The sequence below is a fragment of the Cryptosporidium hominis genome, assembly GCF_000006425.1.
Source record: "Cryptosporidium hominis TU502 chromosome 5 CHRO015146, whole genome shotgun sequence".
NCBI classification, from domain to species: domain Eukaryota; phylum Apicomplexa; class Conoidasida; order Eucoccidiorida; family Cryptosporidiidae; genus Cryptosporidium; species Cryptosporidium hominis.
In genome coordinates, this window is record NW_667325.1 from 1 (window position 1) to 16,387 (window position 16,387).

Here is a 16,387-nt window from a genome sequence, read left to right on the forward strand (position 1 = left end):
CAGCAATCCTTGTATTAAAATAAAACATAGATCTATCTTGGCATTTAATTGGACTTTTATTATGAATTCTGGAGAATTCATTAAAATATGAATAATTGCTTCTTCTATTATATGTATCAATATCCATTAATTCTTCAAGTGGAAATTGAATTTTATTTTCCTCTAATCTCCAAAAGATCTTCCAACATTCTGGTGGCATATAAGCTCCTTTTCCAACAGTCGGTTCACAACTTTCAAATTCACAATAAGCTTCAGGAGGCGGATTGATAAAGTTAAAGCTAGTATTATTAGAATTAAAATTTTCAGATAAATGATTTTTTGGACTTTTTCTTGAATAATGAGTATGTCTAGGATTTTTGGTAATAATTGGAGTAGATTTTGCAAAATCACAAATATTGATACCATTTGGGCCAATTAAAATATTTTCAGGAGTGAAATCAAGGTGGCATAATCCTTTTAAATGAAGATTATTTAATGCTAATGCCAATTTATATTGTAATTCTTTTTTCTCCTTATCTGTTAGATTTCTATTTTTCTTTTCACATTTATCCAAATAATCCAATAAGTCTTCACCATAATGTTCTGAAACTAATATTATATGTGTAGTATCTTTAGATAGTAAATAATCGCAAGCATTTCTATTTGCGATATTTCTGTATTGAATTTTACTTTCTTTATTACTATTAACATCATTAAAATGATCTTCACAATGTTCCAGAATAGCATATAGTCTTGGAGCAATTCCAACACTATGATTTTGCAGAAAAGCTAAAGCTGCAGCCTCCATCACAAAGTCTTCCCCATCAGTAACATAATCACCATCCCAAATCTCATGCATTTCCCATTGTTTAGACCAAATATTTCTTGGTATCTTTTTTATAAATAAAGTAGTATAAACTTCATTATTATTTTTTTCCAAATAAATTCTAGATTTGAACATTTCCTGAACCCTACAACTTGTTGGGGAAGCACCTAAAGTTGGTATTTTCTCGTGAGCCCAATCAGAAAATGGGACCCCATTAAATTTATACAGTTTTGTTGAACTCTTTAATTTACTTATGAGTTGTTTTGCCTCTTTCCAGGTATAACAAACTTTGTCGTTTTTTCCTGATGATAAAGAAGATGGAGAATAAGATACTGTGGATGAATGTTTTGGTAAATTATTCAATCCTCTACCTAATAAAGTATATTTGTTACTTGATATCCTTTTATTATTTTCTTCCAAGCAACTGCCTACTTCTGCAATTAAGTCTTGTGAGATATATTGATTTAATAAAGGAATATCTAATTTTACGGCAGACTTATCATTGGATTCTACTAAACCACTTTGATTTATTCTTTCCATTATGTAATTTAGATGATTATCATCTGCAGAAAAATCTACTGCATGATTCTTTTTATTTGAAAAATATTCTTCCTTTAAAGTTGAAGAATCAATTTCCTTACTATTTGGAGTTTCATTATATTTTGCAGATCCATTATTATTTGAAGGACTTGAAAAACGTAAATTTGTAAATGTTGGAGATGTTGTTGTTGAACTCCCATNTAATGTTGTTGGAGTAACAGGAGCTTGACAATTAATAACCTTGGAATATTCACTTGAATTAAAATTCAATATTTGTTCTGCAAAAGAAATTCCAATATTTTCATTCAAACTTGAAGGAGATGAAAATGATGAGGAGGAAGAAGATGATGGGGATGATATTGAATAGGGAAAAGAAACAACGGGAGATAAACTAGGAGATATCTTTGTACTTTTTGGCGAAACTGGGCTCTTTTCCCCCTTTGATTTAATCCCAATATTAACTTCTTTCTGTTCTCTTAATCCAATTCCTAACTTTGCTGATTTATCGTTAAATTTCTCCGTATTCTTCTTCATTATTATTTCTTTCAAATGGTTTTTTGAACTCGTATTATCCATAACTTTATTCAATTGATTTGAAGGTCTGTTTAAAATTGAAATATTTAGTGAGTTTTTCATTAATCCAACAAATTTTGACCAAATCCCACTTTCATATCCAAATTCTCCATTTGTCTTTAAATGTCTTCCACTCTGATCATGCCTCGACTTAATATCAATAACTTGTCTATTTGTAAAAGGCTTTCGTGTCTCTTCTTTCGAAAAGTTTTTCATTCTTTTAATCCTCTCTAGTAATTGATAAAACTTTCTTACTTTTATTTCCTATTATTACATTATTCTTTCTTCTCTGTTCTAATATTTTATTAATCCTACTTTCCATTCCAATTTAATATTAACTTTTTTTGTTAATAAGCTTGGAAGAAAATAAATAACAATATTAATAATTAAAATAATAATCTCCAAAATTAATTAGAGATTATCTCTTTCCAATCACTTTCTTTCTTTTAATTATTTTCCTCAACCAAATTTTTTCTTCAAATATTATTACTTCTATTATTGTTTTTAATCTTGTTTATTTATTATTTATATTACTCTCCTTTCTTTTAGCCTTAATATTTCAGTCTCACCACCAATTTTTTTTGGCATTTTACAATTTTTTAATACTTTTTTCTAGCATTACCTAATGTATTAATAATTTATTATATTTCACTTGTAAATATATATAACCTTATACATGACTTCTTTTATTTCCCACCTTTGTTTATAAATAAAAAAAAAATCTCGAATTTGAGTGGAACCTATTTTGATTTTATTTCCTATTGCACCGTCAAAATGTACTTACATGCAATTGGCGCCCAAAACATGCACTTATGTGGAAGCCCCACTTGCCGGTACTTAATAACGCTAATACACGTATGCAAATAATTTAATAAATGCACTTCTAAAAAATACTAATAATGATTAATTAAAAGATTCATCAATATGAGTTTGTAAACTAGATAATTTTTTTCCCCCAGTCATCACCTCATCCAAATATTAATAATTGTTGCTTCTACATATTTGATTTTTTTCTCATTTTTCTACTAAATCTTATCATTAAAATAAATAAATATATCAAACCCCCTAAAACATAATTCCTTATTTCCTTTCTTATTAAAGCTTCTCAAGAAATCTTGTTAATTCTTTGTATAATATTTATTAAACACATTTTCAACTTTTAAAATAAATTTTATTTCTACTAAAAGTTTTTAATTCATATAATTTATTAAGTAATTTTCATGTGGATTATTCGTACATGTTCAACTTTGTGGGACAAATTTTCAATTGTTTCCATTTTTACTTTGCTTTTCCCTCCGTTTATTAACTCGTATTTTTTCGTAATCGAAAATTAATCAACTGCATATACTCAAATTGTTATTGAGGGAAAATTGTTAAAAATTCATGAAATGCAAAACAAATGTATTCAAATAATGACTTTTATGCGCTTCTTAAAATTACGATATTTTCATTCTTGATATATTCTTCCATTTTATCACTTTATTGACTTTTGTATCAATTTAAAGAGAAGAAAAAAATATATAATATTTTTAAAGTTTAAATGTTCAACATGCAATTCGAAGGTACTTTTAACTATCAAAAGCCCAATCATTCTGTTAAAGAAACGGTAAAGTTATTTGACATTAAATCAAATGACTTTAATAATACAATCTCAACAATAAATAGTGACTCTAATCACTTTGAACAAGAATTGAAAACATCAAAAAAAAAATCAAACTATCAAAACAATACAAAAAAGATTAAAAAAGTCCTAGATCCTCTTCAAAGTAGTTTATATGTCATTGACCAAGAACATTTTGAAATCTTCGATCCAGTATACCCTTCAATGACTGAAATCTTTCAACAGAGAATTAAGAAAAAAAAATATCCAAAAACAAGTTCCAAAACAAACAACATTAATAATAAGACACTCTCTAATTTCAGTCAAAACAAATATAACAATAACCACATTATTAACAATTATTTTAATTACCTTTGGCAAGTTGGAGATGAATTTTCAGAGATTCATTGTTTTCCTTTGTTTTAATCCCTCAATGTTAAAATAGGAAAAAAAAAAAAGAAAATGCATTTGGATTTTTGTTAATGCCAATGTTTATCATTCAATCATTCTAAATCCTAGCCTTATTTAGAACAAATACCTTCAAGATGGAATTATAAAGTATATAATTATTTTAAAAAACGTCTGAAATACTTTAGATTTCTTTTTTATTCAATAGAAATATTTGTTTAATATAAAGTCAACTTATTTTTATTAGATCATTCTAATTATTTAAGTATAAATCTCTGGTTTGAATTCTCTTGCATTTTTACACTCCAAAAGTAAATTCTGAAAAAATATTCCAGTAAATTTAAAAATCTTCTATTTTTATAAATCTCCGCTAAAAACGAAAGGAATCCCAGAATGAAGACCAAACCAATTCGCTAAATTCAAGAATAAGTCTAATGGTTCTTTTGACCTACTAATTGAGTGACCTGAGTCAGGATAGTAAAGCATTTTAACCTCGCTCTTACCAAGCTGCTTCAAAGCTTTATAAAATTCAATAGATTGTGATGCTGGTACCCTTTTATCTTTACCTCCAACAGCTATCAATAATGGAGTAACAACCTTATCTACCATAGATATTGGCGAATTCGTATGAAGCTTAACTAAAGTGTCTGTATCTCTAAGAATTGTAATTCTTTTCTTATCTGGCACTGAAGTCTCAGGAACAAACTCAGAAAATACGTAATCTGGAATATCAGTAGTTCCAATAAAAGATATCGCATTAGTAAATCCATTACTAGATACAGCACATGTAAGAAAATTGGGATGATTTGTGACTAATGAGAAAATTAAAGCTCCTCCATATGATCCACCATAAGCAAAACATTTGTTTGGATCCAAATTCAGTTCTTTAACGCTTCTAATATTATTTGATAGAGACATAATCTCATTAATATCTGTTTCAAAACAGTGTCCAATAAGTGATTTGGTATAATTGTCCCCAAAACCAATAGATCCAGTGTAATTTGGAGCAAGTACTGTATATCCGATACTTACTAGGAAAACAAGGAAAAAGTTGTAGTTTGTGGTTGTTACTGAGTGTGGACCTCCATGAAGAAATAGAAAAAGTGGACTTTTTTTGAGGTCAGGAGAACATTTAGATAGGTCCTTACTTCTAATAACTAAATGTTTGTCCTTAAAAGTGAAGAATTCAATATTGTCCAAGACTTTTGCAAGATTGAATGTGTTATTAAACAATGGAGATTGTGGAATTTTTTTTACAAGAGATGAAGCAAAAGCATTAGAATTCTTTCCAAAAGAGCTCAGAGATTTGACGATTTGAGCGTGAATAATATTACGTACTGGATTTAGGCACATTTGTACAATCATGACCAAAGATGGCATAGTAGGTGAAGATAGATTAAGAGTTGCATAAACTGAAGAATTATTAGGTCCAAAGCTTACAGAAAAAATTTCTAGATCACCCTCATACAATGACTCATCACTTACGACAAGTTTAATTCTGCAAACTTGTCCTGTAATAATATTAATTGCAACAGGTACTAATTTACTCCCAACATAAGTAGAAGTGAATACCCAGTTTGAACCATTTAAAGGAATAAGAACGTAGTTAGATGTACCAAATAGTCCAGAGAAATCTTCAAATTTGAGAGGGTCATTTGCTGGAGCAGGATCTGCTTGAGTAGACACACAAATTCTTCTTTCTCCTTCCGGAGACCAAGAGAGTCCATCCAATACAAGATCTTGAGCACAAAGTTGTAAGGAGGACCAGTGAGGCTCATTCAGCTGATTGGAAGGCATAGAAAAGTATAATAAAGTGCATTTAGAAACTATTGGAGAACATGATGTAATAATAATTTGTATTCCTCTAACAAATTCATCAGGAGGAGTAAGAATAACTTCTGAAATAGTTTCAAGATTATATGAACCAATAGGTTCTGAAGGAGCCAAATTACATAGAATAGCCTTAGATGGACGGCCAAAACAAAAAGAGTAACCAAGTTTCAAAGGCTCATTTTCAAAAGCATTAACAACCATAGCCATTTCGTTTGGAAGTAGTCTTAATGAAAAGACAGAATGTGTCTCACGAAAACTGAAATCAAGCTCAAATGGTTCAGAATTGATCGAATTTGGCATGTCAAAGCTCCAAGCATATACACGCGGATTCTTAAATTCTGAGAGACCTTCTCCCCAGTCAGGTACATAGAGATTCTGATTTCCATAATCAGTGACGGTCCATTGTCTTTCAGAAAATGGATTTTTCATTTTATCTGTCCATTTTGGACGCTTAACTTTTGGTTCTGCTATATAATAGGCATTTTTCCATGTGAGTCCAACATCAAAGGTACCATCAGAATTAACCTTTAGAATCTTATCATGGAGCAAATTTGTACAAGTATCGAAGTTAGAAGATGCACTAAAAGGTGTTAAAGATGATGCATTTAACGAGTAGACTACTAGTCTTGCACCAGTAGTTTGTCTTGTCTGGTAGTCAATATCCTCGTATAATGAGAAAAAGTAATTTGATTTATAGAATTCTAGCAAAGGATATCCCGTTGTACTAGGATCAGACCTATCGTCTAATGGGCCATCAATATCGTGAATTAGTCCTGAAGTATTATGAGACAAGGTGAAGTTAAAAGGAACCCTACGTTCACCAATTGATCGATACCCCTTGCAGAATGAGAGTATCTGGCTTCCAACTTTAGTTATTGTAGCTTCTTTGCAAAACCAAGCTCCATGAAAAGCCGTAATCAAAGAAAGCCTAGTATCCTTTACTTCTGATGCGCTCATATTCAGAACTATTGGCCACGAGTTCTACAAATATTTTTAAAGTAGATATATTTTAAGCAACTATTTTATAAGTTGTATTTTATTTAAAAAATCTTCTGAAAAGAAAAAAAAATGTTGTGTGAAGGCGCCAAAATATTAATATTATGAATTTTAATATGGGGAAATTAAAGTATTGGGAGAATTATGGTTGAGAAAAAATTAAAGATTTTTTTATTTTCTATGCCCAGATCCCACATGATTTGTGTGGTTTAATTGAATTCCTATGTGAGAAACTCGTAGATATTAGTAAAGTGAGGAATCAGTGAGAAGGGAAGTAGGGGATAGGGAGAAAGAAAGGTAAAAAAACCATGGATTTAGAAGTTAAAAAAAAAAGTTAATTACTTAAATAGCTAATTTAAGGCAATAATCATGGAAATGATGAAATTTATTGAGAAAAGTTAAATGATTGACTCTTTTTTTTTACAGTTGGGGAGAGCCATAACTGCTGCCATTGCTGCTAATACTAAAAGTTGTTCCATCCCCATTCAAACTATTAATTTCCTCCATGCCACTGAAACCCATTGCTCCAATAGCATTAGGAGAAGTAGGACTTGATGAGGAAAGATGACTGTTTTTTTTCATTGCTCTTCGGATGGTTTCCCTGTCGCGTTTTCTTTTCAAGGCAAGCTCCCTTTTGCGTTCAGGAGTTAATATTTCTCCAGAAGTTAGTTCCAAAGAGGACTTTCTTTTCCTAGATTTATTTTGGGCACCATCAACAGTTCCAGGATCCTGGCTCGGGATAGTCTTACTAGAATAAGACTGGAATGCATCGATAGAGCCTTCATTTAACACATATGAGTTGCTACCCCCATGGAAAAAGGGATTATTATTAGAGGAGTTTTGACATTCAACAAGGCTGAAGTTAGGCAAGTGACTACTATCAGGGTTTTGGATCCCATCTCCAACTGATGACATGGTAATTAAGGAAGGATCGTTTTGACCAGTGGAAGTGGCTGTTTCAAGCATACCGTGGTTTTTAGATAAAAATTCAGCATTAATAGGTGAGTTACTGTAAAAATGACTTCCATCAGCCTCAGCAATGGAAGAGGAGGAGGAAATCAAATCATTATTACAATTTGAAATCTTTACTTCATCTGGGTTTACAACATCACAGTTTGGAAGCTTATTTTGAACAGAATTTTTAGAGTTAGATTTATCTTTTTTCGAGCTTCTTTGGATCTTATTTGCTTTTGATGACTCATCTTTGGAAGTGTTATGATTTGTCTTTACTACAATATTTTGTATTTCAGAGATTGAGTTCATTAGAAACTCCATAACTGAACTAGGAGAGTTTTTAGTAACCATTCCTGGTAATTTGTCAATTAGTTTAAGACTTGGAGTAGTTTTTTGTGATACTCCAATAATCCCATCACCTTCGCTAATCTCACTAAGACCCAAAATTTGATGAGTTGGTAGATCTTCCGAAATGATACCATTGTTTACAAAATTCTGAATATGTTTAATCATCTCCACAACGTTATTGTTTGGCAACAACTGAGGGTAGTCGTCAAAATTAAAAGCTTTTGCGGATGGAATGTCTGCAGCCCAACACAATAATGGCATCTTCCTCATTATAAACCTCTTATTAGTTTCTGTAAATGATATTGAACGAATCCAGTCGTCCATTAAGTTTAGCTTTGAAAGCTGCTCCTCAAAGTAGCTCTCCAGTTCTACCCTCTTCCTATTATATAACTCCTGGATACTCTCCCAACGCTCCAAATTATTCAAACATTCCTTATGGTACTTATTCACATTATTGATTAAAATCGACCTTAAACTCCAAAGTACCGAAGCTCCTGATGCATGCGTTGGCTCATTTAATACTTCGCGCGGTATATGAATTGATGGCGGTATGTTTTGGGCGCCTCCTACTTTAATGTTAAAGGCGGGCCTGCTCATACTTGAAAACATGGAGGAATTAGATGTAGCAGATTGTGTAGATTGTTGAGATTTGTTATTATTCGAATGACCAGAATCACCATCTTCAAAGTTGCTTTGGACGTTTGAATTTCTTTTGTTCTTTTGAGTTCCGTTAATTGAGGACCTATTACTTCTCGACTTATTCTTAGATACTAGTTTAGTGGGGTCGGATACACAGCTTCCTGATAGAGCACTGGATAGTGTGGTTGTTTTTTTGGAATTTGAATCATTGATATTTGCATTCACTCCTGATGAAGAAGGAGTAGGCTTTTGGAATGGAATATTATTAGCTTGAAGCCAAATAAAGCCCAGGTGTGTGTTTTCTGCGACGGAAAGCCTCCTGTTTGCATTGTTAATATAAGAGACCACTGCTAAGTTGCTGGGATTAACCATAGATTCATCAATTTCACCTAAATCGTTCACTAATGTTGTTTCATTATTTCCTAATAGATTATTGTTTTCCTTATAAGTGCTATTATCATTAATATTCGGAAATAATGAGTCTCCGCCAAAATCTTTGAGAAAGTCATACCAGCTGAGCTCGTTTTGAATTACACAGCTGGATATCGAACACTGGAATGTATATCCGCAGAAACGTGACTTCAAGTAGTTTTTAATTTTTCGAATTTGTTGATTTCTGAGACACCTCTCACAATTACAAGCACCATTACAAAAAGGGCAATAATACCTCAAAACCACTCCATTTGAATACTTTTGCTTAATTATTGAGGAGAAATTATGCATAATGCATTCTGAACAGTACATTCTCCAACAATTATTGGGAGAGTAGGCTCTACTAACTAAGATTTCTTCCTGAGGAGCAGACACAGATTCATTCAGACTTGACTCAAAATCAGTGCATATATTACATACATGGGATTTATTCACGTTAAGCAAGTAAGATGCTCCAGAAACACAAGAATTCCCTCCAATTGACGATCTATTATTGGGCTTAATAGATTTTCCTGATTTACTTCCAAATCGGAGTTGATTTTGGTTATAATTATTGCTGTTTATATGAATTGGCTCAGAATGGTCACTATTTTCTATATTACTTTGAGACTTTGGAACTCTCCATGGAATAAGAGATCTTGAATAGTAAATATTGGATGCGCTAGTAGATGTTGAAGTTCCTGGTAGCTTTAAAGAGTTATTATTATTTAAAATAGAATTTGAGTTTGGATTTTGAGCTTGTGTCGTTTGGTTAAGACCTGAAGGATTAATTCCAAGATTTAAAGGTTTAAGTTTTGATGGGCACCTAGAATAGTTAAGTCTCTTGCAACTTCTTCTACAATAATGACAAAGAGGATGCCTTGAAAGTTCAATACAACCATCTTTAGGCTTAGAAAGTGTATCTAGATTCAAAGTATCCCCAAGCCTATCATCATCTTGAGAATGATTGGAATCATCGCTAATCATTGTTAAACCAGAGTCTAATAAGTATTTAAGCCAGTGAGTGTCTAAAGATCTTGCATAAGGAATGTACTCACTTGGGATGGAAACAGAATATTTACTTTCTGTAGAGTTTGGCCTAAATAAAAGAAGCTGTAAAAGCTGATCCTGACTCATCCATGCGGCTCTAACAGCCTCGCCATCATCCCAAGTTGTCAAATACTGCCCAGTATTCTCATCAAAGTATAAAACCTCCTCCAGAGAATCCACAAATTGTCTCATACTATGATAATGCATCACTTTTAATAGGAATTCTCTACATTTCTTTGTTTGATGTCTTTGAAGTAACTTCCTAGAGTTGTCCTTATGGATATTCTCACTAACACTATCTGTTAGCTTTAAAAGCATAGAGTCAACCTCCTTCTCAATATAACATAATCTTTTATAGAGAAATTTCCATTCCTCAAAATATGGATTATTTAAAGACCCCTTTTTCTGATTTGTACTATCTGATTGTTTTACCAAATTGTTCGCATTTGTATTCACTCCTCCCAATACTGCTGGGTCTATTCCTATGAGCTCAAGTATTGGAAGATCAAGAAACTCCAAATAACTTAAAACCTTCTGTTCTTCTACTAAATCTGAACTTTCCAAATTATGTGGTTGGAAATCCTCTGATTGATCCAAAACTTGGTCCTTTCTGTCTGATCTATTACTACCGCTACTACTATTTGCTTTAGTATCAGATGATAAATTCTTACATTTCTCTAAGGTATTCTTAAAAATCTTATTTCTATTCCCAACCAATTTAAAAAGTTCGCTAGTATCAAATAAATCTACCAATGCCCACCTATAAGCAAAATGTAACCCTATACATGTTTCACTTGGCTCCAAATTCTGTGGCCTTGCTGAAAGATCCAATATACTAATCCATCTCTCATCTACAGGATAAAACACACGCTCTAAATACTCCCAAAATTGCTCTGTGTTTCTTACCTCATCACTTGGAAATGGGGTCAAAAAATCATTTGGAGCAATTGTTTCGTCATCCAAAAGAAGCCGCGTAGTAAATTGCTTGGAAGTTTGTTCCTGGTTTTTCTGAGCATTTACCTGCTTCTTTCTCTTGTTATGAAGCCCCTTTCTAGTATCTACCACTACCTTTCGACGTTCAGGGAACAGTATGGACCCTAAAGTCACATTCATTTCAAAGCTCTTCTTAGTTCATCTCGTATCCCTTTTTGCCTTTTTTTAATACTATGTGAATTTTACATTTTTACTCTTAATTAATTTATTATTATTTCGAGCGGGAACTTTGGGCGGGAACCTTCTGTTCATTTTAAAAGGTATCGGCCACTAATTAATTAGATTAATAAAAAGTATCAAGTATAAATGGTAAATATGGATACACTTTTGTGTATAAAGCAACAAGACATAAAAGTCATGACAAAAAAATCAGATTATTTCAATAAACTGTGGAAATTCGACATGATTTGAAAATGTATAGTGGTTCTTATAATGGTAAAAACGGTATAAAAATTTAAATATCATTTTATTTAAATTTTATACAAGGCTTTTACTAGTTAATAAAATTTATTATAAATGTTGTATATTTCTAATATTCAATTACATTTTTATTCTATTTCTAATCTTGATAATAGTTATTTTACAACTCAATTCTCAAATTATTTATTCTAATATTCAAATCACATCTCTTTTAAAAATACTATAAATTAGAGATCATAGTCCTTAATATAGATATAACTAATTTGGTTTGATATATCAAGTTACTAGAGAAAATTTCAGTGTATTTGATGTTTTTTTTTTCCTAAGAAACAGTACATTTTCCATTAAATACCTTATAATCTAGGGAACTCGTTCAAAATTACGCTGGTAATGTTTGGAGGTATCATATAATTCTTTGATTTAAATCTTCTTGGAGGAGGAACTGTTGATCTGAAGCCCATTGCATGAGCAATACTTCTAAACTTTTTGGTAAATTTATCCTTCAAATCTTGAAGTAAGAGATCTGAAAATTCTATTGGAGAAGGCTCTGAAGAAGGAAGAAATACAGGAATATCAAAGTCATCACCGTTGTAATCTGTGTAATTAATATTATGTGAATGAGCATTGACAAAGTTAGATAGCCATAGAATAGTTGCAAAAAGTTTACTTTCTCCAGCTGTAGAAAAGCTGAATCTTGTCTGAAGATTCTCTGTCTGGTATTTTGATAAAAATGAATCAATAATCCAATTGCAAAATTCTATTGGAATTCTTAAATTACTCTGATATTTTGAATTCTGATTGTTTGTTTGAGAATCTAAAGACGCCTGTAGACATTTCTGAATCGCTCTAGCTCCACCAAATGATTTATTTGAATGATTAATCAGATATATAAGCCAATCAATGTAAATTATAAGCTTTAAGAAGAATGATTTAACTTTTATGTTCAAAATTGAAGAATTATTCAAATTATTTAATAATATCCTTGAAAAGTGACTTAGTTGACCACTATATATGCTAATTGTACTTTTTGTCCATTCCATCTTAATTTTATTGAATAACTCTATAGATATGAAATTCTCTAGTTTATATATCTGATTCAATGGTAACTTTGAATCAAACTTTGGTAAAACTGTTAATGCATTCTGTTCTTGCTTCTTTTCAAGTTTAATCAAATGAAGAACTTGTGGATCTTTAGAATTTTCCGTCTTTAATTCATTTGGTTCATGCTTAATATTTAGATTCTCAAAGTTAGAGAACTGTGCTTTTAAGTTCTTTTCTCCAGAATATCCAATAATATCCAACTGTAATCTAGAAGAATTATTAACATTTTGTTTATTTCTCTTTTGAGTCTCACTTCTATTATACTCTTTCCATTCCTTTCTAATCTTGAAATATTGGGTCAAAAATCTTGGATACTCTTTGAATATATATTTAGCCAACATTTTTTGACATCTTTTTGAAACTAGCTTATAATTCTTTGAACTTAATTTTAAATACTTTCCATAAAACTCTGAGGATTTCGAACTTGAACTATTCCTACATTCAGATGATAATCTATACATTTCTTGATCAAATTCATTATTTTCATCAAAATCCTCCCATTCCTCAATTTCGTTACCACTAATTCTTTTATCGGTACCTGTTAATAATTTTGGTACAATGTCACTATAATTCTCCCATAAGCCATTATTTAATATAATTTTTGTGATCTTATTAACAGTTTCCCTTTGTGATTTGCTTAAAAAACCTCCATTAACTAAAGAAGAAAGCTTGTAGTATTTCTTGTTCTTTGTAATGATTCTCTTCTTCCAATTTGAGTTTACAAGCTGTTCCAATAAAAATCTGGAATAATATAAATGAGATTTAAACTTGGTTGAATGATGAATTGAGGCACTACAAGTACGTAATGGAATCATTTTAAAGTTGTAATTACCATTCTTTTCTGGAATAGTTTTCCAAAACAATCCATACTCTTCAAATCTTAGATTTCTAGCTTTTGAAGCTTTATGTTGATTTGCTATATAATTACTACATTCTTTTGTATCTAAAATAACTAACTCCAGTTCTCTTTTACCATGTTTTTGCTGTCTTATTGTAGATATGAACCCAAGAGGAACCTTTTCTTGTAACTTTGCTCCATTAGAAAAGATAAGCTCAGCTCTCTCTGGTTCTTTGTTAGGAATCGAAGGAAATTTAGAATAATCTCTAAATCCAAACTTTTGTTCATCTTCAATTACTGAATTGAAGCCAGTAAACTTCTGAATAAGTGGATTAAGAGATAGAGGAGGTATTGCTTTTGTATTAGGGTTCACTTCTTTGTTATATCTCTTATAAACCTTCTTGCTAATTTGTAGTCTTAGTATATTATTTGATATTCTTTTGTTTAGCTCTGGCCTTGGATTCATAGGCTTAAGAGAATCAAGTGATGAATAACCATATCCCAAGCTCCCTATAAAGCTATCAAGATTTTCAATTTCAAAGTCTTGAGACTTATCATCCCTTTCTTTGTGATTACTAAGTATAAGACCAATAGATTGGTTTTTGAAGATACATAATTGCCATAGATTATCCAAATTCATTTTTCTACTTAAATAGTTAGTTCCAAAAACACCGAGAGAAGAGATGTTATTTCCATAGATCATATACAATATATCACCAGAATTGGATAATAGATCTAATTTAAAACTAGTTTTAGAAGATCCTGCTCCTTCAGTATGATCTTTACCAAATCTTAATGGAATAAAGCTTGAAGATAACTTAGTTTTATCAGAGTAATTAATAATATTCTTAATATATAAGGTAAGTGGATCATGAATTTCTATTATTGATCTTTCGATTGAGATATTTTGAATATTATGATACATTTGATTAGCCTTGGTAAACTCATTCAGAATGTTCCTATACATATTAATAGTATCAATAGCTTCAACAGAAACGCATTTACCAGTTATAAACTGAAACTTTCTAATAGTTTTAATAAGAAACCTAATGACTTTTGGAAGCTTGTCTAGAATAATGGAGATCTCAATATCAGAAACAGAGCTTGAAAGTAAGATTGGTAAGAAGTAAGTCCAATCTTTAATAACAAATTCACCATCTTTAACAAATTTGTAAGATGTAATTCTGGAATAACTCTTCAAAAGATTTTTTCTAAGACCCTCCAATATAGAGCCACCTTCATGATTTCGTTTTTTTGAATTCAAAGACTCTTTGTAATTTTCAAGGCAGTCTATTATGCTCTCAATGTTATTTTCTATATCAGTATTCTTCAATAAACCTAATATATATTCATCCTCGTTTTGAGAATAATCAAATATGGTAGCTTCTAAATCTTTCCCTATTCCTTCATACAAACGACTAACTTTAGTTGCAAGTTCATCCTGGTACCTTTCTGTAATAACAGAAATTTCAGTATTCCAATCATTAAAGACATTAGAAGTAATTTGCCCATCAACTGCCATGAACTTATTAGGTTCAGATGGCTGGTCGGTATCAGACTTCCTTTTCCTTTTCGTATGCATTTCCCCAAAGTTTGAAAGCTTTTCTTGACGGAAACTACTCTTTCTTATGCCGTTCTTATGAATATTTTTTCAACCAAATGTAAAGTTTGACTATAATAAAAAAGTTAATGCTAGCAGGCGCCATATTTTGGCGCGTTTTGTGAGTTATTTAATTTGAGATAAATTGGAAATGAAATAATAATAGGAAATAATGATTTGTGATTGAGCTTATGCTGAGAAGTTGTGGATAATTAGTTTTTGTTGAGTATGTCAAGGAAGATTGAATTGGTTAGAGAGTTGTGTGATGAGATTAAGTATCTCAGAAGGTTATGTCGTGAGAACAATATAGAATATAAAAGAGAAATGACTTCTCATTTGGAGGATGAGGAATCAATAATAAATTCATTTGAGTTTGATAGTATGACTGAAACCTTGTTACTTTTAAATAATGTATCAAAATATAATAGTATTTTTTTGGATGAGAATAGTGAGAGGAAGGAATTAAATAATGAGAAATTAAGACAAATAAAGAGTATAATAGATATTAAGGGCGAGATTAAGGTGAGTTATAATAATAATATAAAGATTTTATTAAAATTCATATATAAATTTAACTTTTAATTAATAATAGCTGATACAAACTCAGTATAAAACTTTGAAAATAGATACTTTGTTTTTTTTTGATCAAGTAGATAAAGTACTTTCTGGCCTAGAACCTTTAATAAATGCTAACTAATTCTTAATATATTTGAATGCTACAGAAGCTAGAACTTGTCCTTCAATTCCATTATAACTATAAGATTTGTGTGGCAATTCAGAAAGTTTTTCAAAATTTGTTTGATCATCAAATACACTGCATAATTCTTCAGGAGTTGAATTACATGATGAAATGAATAAGATACTTCCATTCTTTAGATATCTTGAGACGCTGTCTTTGTAGATATGTTTTTCATCCTTCATCACAAAAATATCATAAGTACCTTTATCAACAACAACTTCAAATTTCCCCAATTCTAAAATCTGTTCGTTATCATTATTTTTTGAAACATCCTTTCCTGATACCAAATCTACAGGATATAATGAGATTTTGTCAGAAAGTTCCTCTTCTTGAACAATTTTTTTTGCAAGTTCTATAGCTGATGGTATATAATCTATTCCAACAGCACTGCTAAAATTAATATTACGTATTAGATCAATCAAAAATAGTCCATTTCCGCACCCAATATCTAAAATTCGCCCAGATTGTACCTCACATCCTGTTTCCATAACCCAATCTACTATTGCATCAATATAGTCTTCAAACCACTCCTCACCCCT

The 16,387-nt window shown here is 30.9% G+C and overlaps 7 protein-coding genes across 7 annotated transcripts; 2 read left to right on the forward strand and 5 right to left on the reverse strand.

The window, feature by feature from the left end:
* Positions 1–2,134, reverse strand: Chro.50403 (hypothetical protein; the record flags this gene model as incomplete). The annotated part of the gene is made up of 1 exon (XM_661785.1): positions 1–2,134. A coding segment is annotated over one exon (2,134 nt), but the record flags the coding sequence as incomplete, so codon positions are not given.
* Positions 2,135–3,458: 1,324 nt separating this feature from the next.
* Positions 3,459–3,944, forward strand: Chro.50404 (hypothetical protein). Its single annotated transcript, XM_661786.1, has 1 exon — positions 3,459–3,944. The coding sequence occupies one exon, from the start codon at positions 3,459–3,461 to the stop codon at positions 3,942–3,944; it is 486 nt and encodes a 161-aa protein (XP_666878.1).
* Positions 3,945–4,283: 339 nt separating this feature from the next.
* On the reverse strand, positions 4,284–6,716 carry Chro.50405 (acylamino acid-releasing enzyme). The annotated part of the gene is made up of 1 exon (XM_661787.1): positions 4,284–6,716. One exon carries the CDS (start codon positions 6,714–6,716, stop codon positions 4,284–4,286), a length of 2,433 nt encoding a protein of 810 aa, XP_666879.1.
* Positions 6,717–7,175: 459 nt separating this feature from the next.
* Positions 7,176–11,270, reverse strand: Chro.50406 (hypothetical protein). The annotated part of the gene is made up of 1 exon (XM_661788.1): positions 7,176–11,270. One exon carries the CDS (start codon positions 11,268–11,270, stop codon positions 7,176–7,178), a length of 4,095 nt encoding a protein of 1,364 aa, XP_666880.1.
* Positions 11,271–11,923: 653 nt separating this feature from the next.
* Chro.50407 (hypothetical protein) lies at positions 11,924–15,091 on the reverse strand. The annotated part of the gene is made up of 1 exon (XM_661789.1): positions 11,924–15,091. One exon carries the CDS (start codon positions 15,089–15,091, stop codon positions 11,924–11,926), a length of 3,168 nt encoding a protein of 1,055 aa, XP_666881.1.
* A 246-nt stretch (positions 15,092–15,337) lies between these two features.
* Positions 15,338–15,691, forward strand: Chro.50408 (hypothetical protein). The annotated part of the gene is made up of 1 exon (XM_661790.1): positions 15,338–15,691. One exon carries the CDS (start codon positions 15,338–15,340, stop codon positions 15,689–15,691), a length of 354 nt encoding a protein of 117 aa, XP_666882.1.
* Positions 15,692–15,802: 111 nt separating this feature from the next.
* Chro.50409 (CG9643-PA) lies at positions 15,803–16,336 on the reverse strand. The annotated part of the gene is made up of 1 exon (XM_661791.1): positions 15,803–16,336. The coding sequence occupies one exon, from the start codon at positions 16,334–16,336 to the stop codon at positions 15,803–15,805; it is 534 nt and encodes a 177-aa protein (XP_666883.1).
* Between the last annotated feature and the right edge of the window lie 51 nt (positions 16,337–16,387).